Genomic DNA, 6,284 nt, shown 5'->3' with positions numbered 1-6,284 from the left:
ACCGCCACAACTACTACCACTACTACAACCACAACTACTACTACCACAACTACTACTACCACCACCACCACAACTACCACCACCACTACTAAAACCACAACTACTACCACTACTACTACCACCACAACTACTACCACCACCACTACTACAACCACAACTACTACTACTACCACATCAACCACCACTACTACCACTAAAAACCACCACGACTACCACCAACACTACTACTACCACAACAACTACCATCTCTACTACTACTACCACCACAACTACCACCTCTACTACTACCACCACAACTACCACCTCTACTACTACTACTACATCAACTACCACATCAACCACCACCACTACTACCACTAAAAACCACCACTACTACCACTACTACTACCACCACCACCACTACTACTACCTCTACTACCACATCAACTACCACTACCACATCAACCACCACCACTACTACCACCACCACAACCACCTGACGGGTTTTTTTCTGCGGTGTGGATTCAACCCTGTTGATAATTGGCCACTCACCCACCCACCCACTCACCCACTCACCCACTCACTCACCCACTCACCCACTCACTCACTCACCCACCCACTCACTCACCCACTCACTCACCCACCCACTCACTCACTCACTCACCCACCCACTCACTCACCCACCCACTCACTCACCCACCCACTCACCCACCCAGTCACTCACCCACCCACTCACTCACCCACCCACTCACCCACCCACTCACTCACCCACCCACTCACCCACCCACTCACTCACCCACTCACTCACCCACCCACCCACCCAACCATTAATCTGAGACGTTAAATATCCCCCCCCGGCATCGTTGACAAGAGGAGGATGAGGAGCTGGAGCTGTGACTCCCGCGCTGATAAACTTCCTCTACACATTGTGTCACTGTCACTGCGTGTCTCTGGGCGGGTGGGTGGGTGAGTGAGTGAGTGGGTGAGTGAGTGAGTGGGTGAGTGAGTGAGTGGGTGAGTGAGTGAGTGGGTGAGTGAGTGGGTGAGTGAGTGAGTGGGTGAGTGAGTGGGTGGGTGAGTGGGTGGGTGGGTGAGTGAGTGGTGACTGGATGAGTGAGTGAGTGGCTGAGTGAGTGAGTGGCTGAGTGAGTGGCTGGCTGAGTGAGTGAGTGGGTGAGTGGGTGGGTGAGTGACTGGCTGAGTGAGTGACTGGGTGAGTGAGTGGCTGGCTGAGTGAGTGACTGGGTGAGGTGGGTGGGTGAGTGACTGGATGAGTTAGTGACTGGCTGAGTGAGTGACTGGGTGAGTGAGTGGCTGGCTGAGTGAGTGAGTGAGTGACTGGGTGAGGTGGGTGGGTGGGTGAGTGACTGGCTGAGTGAGTGACTGGCTGAGTGACTGGGTGAGGTGAGTGGGTGGGTGAGTGGCTGAGTGAGTGACTGAGTGACTGGGTGAGTGACTGGGTGAGAGTGACCGGGCAAGTGGACCACGCCCACCACTTTGCCCGCCCATGCTTATCCGCTCTACGAAATTCAACATCCGCCCGGCGCACCACGTGGTCGCCCATCCGCTCTACCTTTTTCAAACGTCCCCGTGACCACCCAGCGTCCATCTCGTGTCTCGCACGTGGCAAACCCCCTGAACTCAGCCCCGTGGCGTCGCCGCGGAACGTCGGACACCTCAACCGCCGAGGCAACCAGATAGGGGGCAGCAGCATCATCCCTTCCACACCGCCTCGGAGATTATGGCGCCCGTAAGTAGCGGATTGTTTGTGTGCGAGGCCTAGTGGGGAGAGTGTTGCCGGCCTCGGATAGATCGCGTGGCCGGCGGAGGTGGTGCCTCGGCCGGCCAACTCCCCCACCACCCCCCCCCCCCCCCCCACGTTTTCTACGTGATTTGTTGGGGGAGTTTAAGCGATCTTTGTTTTAAAAAAAAAATTGTGCCGGTGATATTTAACCTCGCGTGTGTTTAAAAAAATATATAAATGTGTGTGTGGATAGCGAGAGAGAGACAGTCTATTCGTTAGAGGTTTTTATTTTTTTATAATTGGAGCTGTGTGTGTGGGGGGGAAGGTGGTTTTATGTTTTTCCTGGAGTTACCTGCGAGAGAGGGAGCATCCATCCAGCAGCGAATAGACCCTGGCACAGTTTCACGTTCCCCTATTTGCCGTACAAAAAAACCGGAGGAGAAGGGCCCTTCGCTTATAGATGCCCTCCCAGGGTCTGGAATGCTACCGCCAATAAACTGCAACTCGAATCATCGCCGCCTACGAGAGATCTTCACTCAAAACTGCTCTAGAGGAGTTGTTACACCCATAGCTTGTCACTTGCTAATTCAGTGGCCCAAAATACGGCTCGAGATTTTGGTGTTATGATTGATTTGTTTACGTACGTAGTTTATTGTTACAAATTCGGTCAAAAGTCCCTATGGTCGCCGTTACATTGCATTTATGGTTTTTTTAAATTATTATTTGAGTGATTTCGAAAACGTTTGTTTGTTTGTTTTGGCCGTGGTTTTAGTTTTATTGTAGTATGGAGTTAGACTGATGGCTTTAATCTTAGTTGTCTTGTTGTTGTGGTTGTTGTTGTTTGACTGTGCATCCCACTGGGATTTTTGTACACAGCGTTGGTGGTGTACACGGTGCTTATTTCAGGAATATTTTGATTTTTTTTTCTGTATTTTCTGTTTGCACAGTCACACAAAGTCACTTTAAGATGGTTTTCTTGGTCGTGTTTTTTTTGTTTGTCGAGGTTGCACCCGATTCAAGAGCCGAATGGCTCACAGGGGCTATACCAAAATAAATGAAACTATGGAACTGTGGAACTTTGACCGAGGCCTAGTGGGGGCAGTGTCGCCGGTCTCGGATTGATGGCGTGGCCGGCGGAGGTGGCGCCTCGACCGGCTAACCCCCCCCCCCCCTCGCTCCTCCTACGTGGTTTGTTGAGGGAGTTTAAGCGATCTTTGTTTTAAACACAAATGTTTGTGCCGGTGACATTTAACATTGAGTGTGTTTAACAAATGTGCGTGTGTGGAGAGCGAGAGAGACGTTGATTCGTTAGAGGGGTTTTATTTTAAAACTATTTGTAGCTTTGTGCGGGGAACGTGGTTTTATGTTTTTTTTGGAGTTGCCTGCGAGAGAGAGAAATAGAAACAGAGGGAGGAGGCGTCCATCCAGCAGTGGATAGACCCTGGCACATCCGATGATCTCGTGCGGTGGTGGTGATGATGGTGGTGATGGTGGTGTTGGTGGTGGTGGTGTTGATGATGTTGGTGATGATGATGGTGGTGGTGATGATGGTGGTGGTGATGGTGGTGGTGATGATGGTGGTGTTGATGGTGATGATGGTAGTGGTGATGATGGTGGTAGTGATGAAGGTGGTGGTGATGATGGTGGTGGTGATGATGGTGGTGGTGGTGGTGATGATGGTGGTGGTGATGATGGTGATGGTGGTGGTGGTGATGATGGTGGTGATGATGTTGGTAATGATGATGGTGGTGGTGATGATGGTAATGGTGGTGGTGATGGTGGTGGTGATGATGGTGGTGATGATGGTGGTGTTGATGATGATCATGATGGTGGTGGTGATGATGGTGGTGGTGATGATGATGGTGGTGGTGATGATGATGGTGGTGGTGATGATGGTAGTGGTGGTGATGATGGTGGTGATGATGTTGGTAATGATGATGGTGGTGGTGATGATGGTGGTGGTGATGATGGTGGTGTTGATGATGATCATGATGGTGGTGGTGATGATGGTGGTGGTGGTGGTGATGATGATGGTGGTGGTGGTGATGATGATGATGATGATGGTGGTGATGGTGTTGGTGGTGATGATAGTGGTGATGATGGTGGTGGTGGTGATAATAATAATGGTGGTGATAATAATGATGGTGGTGATGATGATGGTGGTGGTGATAATAATGATGGTGGTGGTGGTGATGGTAATGATGGTGGTGGTGATAATAATAATGAAGGTGATGATGATGATGATAGTGGTGATTAGGATAGTGGTAATGCTGATGACATTGATAATCTTGGTGGTGGTGACGTAGTGGTGGTGATGGTGGCGTTGATTGAAAACTCCTTTCTCTAGAACTGTTTTTTGAGTGTTTGTTACTTGTGCTCACCTCTGCTTAGCACGGTTGGCTACGTACGGTGCCAACGAGGTTAAACACACGGAGAGAGATGGAGAGACGGACATCACCAACACCCAGACCCACGACTTGAACCCTGACCCCCAGGGTTTTAGTGTCTCCTACATGGCCACTGTGAACCCGCTGAGAGAGAGAGAGACACCCAGACCCAGGGCTTGAACCCTGACCCCAGGGTCTCAGCGTCTCCCACACGGCCACTGTGAACCCCCTGAGAGAGAGAGAGACACCCAGACCCAGGGCTTGAACCCTGACCCCAGGGTCTCAGCGTCTCCCACACGGCCACTGTGAACCCCCTGAGAGAGAGAGAGAGACACTCAGACCCAGGGCTTGAACCCTGACCCCAGGGTCTCAGCGTCTCCCACACGGCCACTGTGAACCCCCTGAAAGAGAGAGAGACACCCAGACCCAGGGCTTGAACCCTGACCCCAGGGTCTCAGTGTCTCCCACACGGCCACTGTGAACCCCCTGAGAGAGAGACACCCAGACCCAGGGCTTGAACCCTGACCCCAGGGTCTCAGCGTCTCCCACACGGCCACTGTGAACCCCCTGAGAGAGAGACACCCAGAGCCAGGGCTTGAACCCTGAACCCAGGGTCTCAGTGTCTCCCACACGGCCACTGTGAACCCCCTGAGAGAGAGACACCCAGACCCAGGGCTTGAACCCTGACCCCAGGGTCTCAGTCTCTCCCACACGGCCACTGTGAACCCCCTGAGATAGAGACACCCAGACCCAGGGCTTGAACCCTGACCCCAGGGTCTCAGCGTCTCCCACACGGCCACTGTGAACCCCCTGAGAGAGAGAGACACCCAGACCCAGGGTCTCCGACACGGCCACTCAACCCCCTGAGAGAGAGACAGACACCCAGATCCATGGCTTGAACCCTGAACCCAGGGTCTCAGGGTCTCCGACACGGCCATCGTGAACCCCCTGAGAGAGAGAGAGAGACACCCAGACCCAGGGCTTGAACCCTGACCCCAGGGTCTCAGCGTCTCCCACACGGCCACTGTGAACCCCCTGAGAGAGAGAGAGAGACACCCAGACCCAGGGCTTGAACCCTGACCCCAGGGTCTCAGCGTCTCCCACACGGCCACTGTGAACCCCCTGAAAGAGAGAGAGACACCCAGACCCAGGGCTTGAACCCTGACCCCAGGGTCTCAGTGTCTCCCACACGGCCACTGTGAACCCCCTGAGAGAGAGACACCCAGACCCAGGGCTTGAACCCTGACCCCAGGGTCTCAGCGTCTCCCACACGGCCACTGTGAACCCCCTGAGAGAGAGACACCCAGAGCCAGGGCTTGAACCCTGAACCCAGGGTCTCAGTGTCTCCCACACGGCCACTGTGAACCCCCTGAGAGAGAGACACCCAGACCCAGGGCTTGAACCCTGGCCCCAGGGTCTCAGTCTCTCCCACACGGCCACTGTGAACCCCCTGAGATAGAGACACCCAGACCCAGGGCTTGAACCCTGACCCCAGGGTCTCAGCGTCTCCCACACGGCCACTGTGAACCCCCTGAGAGAGAGAGACACCCAGACCCAGGGTCTCCGACACGGCCACTCAACCCCCTGAGAGAGAGACAGACACCCAGATCCATGGCTTGAACCCTGAACCCAGGGTCTCAGGGTCTCCGACACGGCCATCGTGAACCCCCTGAGAGAGAGAGACACCCAGACCCAGGGCTTGAACCCTGACCCCAGGGTCTCAGCGTCTCCCACACGGCCACTGTGAACCCCCCCAGAGAGAGAGAGACACCCAGACCCAGGGCTTGAACCCTGACCCCAGGGTCTCAGTGTCTCACACACGGCCACTGTGAACCCCCTGAGAGAAAGAGAGACACCCAGACCCAGGGCTTGAACCCTGACCCCAGGGTCTCAGCATCTCCCACACGGCCACTGTGAACCCCCTGAGAGAGAGAGAGACACCCAGACCCAGGGTCTCCGACACGGCCACTCAACCCCCTGAGAGAGAGACAGACACCCAGATCCATGGCTTGAACCCTGAACCCAGGGTCTCAGGGTCTCCGACACGGCCATCGTGAACCCCCTGAGAGAGAGAGAGAGACACCCAGACCCAGGGCTTGAACCCTGACCCCAGGGTCTCAGTGTCTCACACACGGCCACTGTGAACCCCCTGAGAGAGAGACACCCAGACCCAG

The 6,284-nt window shown here is 54.4% G+C and overlaps 1 protein-coding gene across 1 annotated transcript in view; it reads left to right on the top strand.

Moving 5' to 3' along the window:
• Positions 1–1,486: 1,486 nt before the first annotated feature.
• Positions 1,487–6,284, top strand: part of LOC142908391 (nucleolar complex protein 3 homolog) — a 66,449-nt gene continuing 61,651 nt past the window's right edge. Inside the window, exon 1 of the mRNA XM_076058987.1 lies at positions 1,487–1,729. Coding sequence (XP_075915102.1) covers positions 1,721–1,729 — 9 coding nt within the window. The 5' untranslated portion in view covers positions 1,487–1,720. The remainder of the gene's footprint in view (positions 1,730–6,284) is intronic.

The sequence above is a fragment of the Petromyzon marinus genome (genome assembly GCF_048934315.1).
Source record: "Petromyzon marinus isolate PM22_M1 ecotype Great Lakes invasive population chromosome 83 unlocalized genomic scaffold, UKy_Petmar_22M1.pri1.0 chr83_unloc.3, whole genome shotgun sequence".
NCBI lineage: Eukaryota > Metazoa > Chordata > Hyperoartia > Petromyzontiformes > Petromyzontidae > Petromyzon > Petromyzon marinus.
This window is presented reverse-complemented; position numbering and strand designations above follow the sequence as displayed.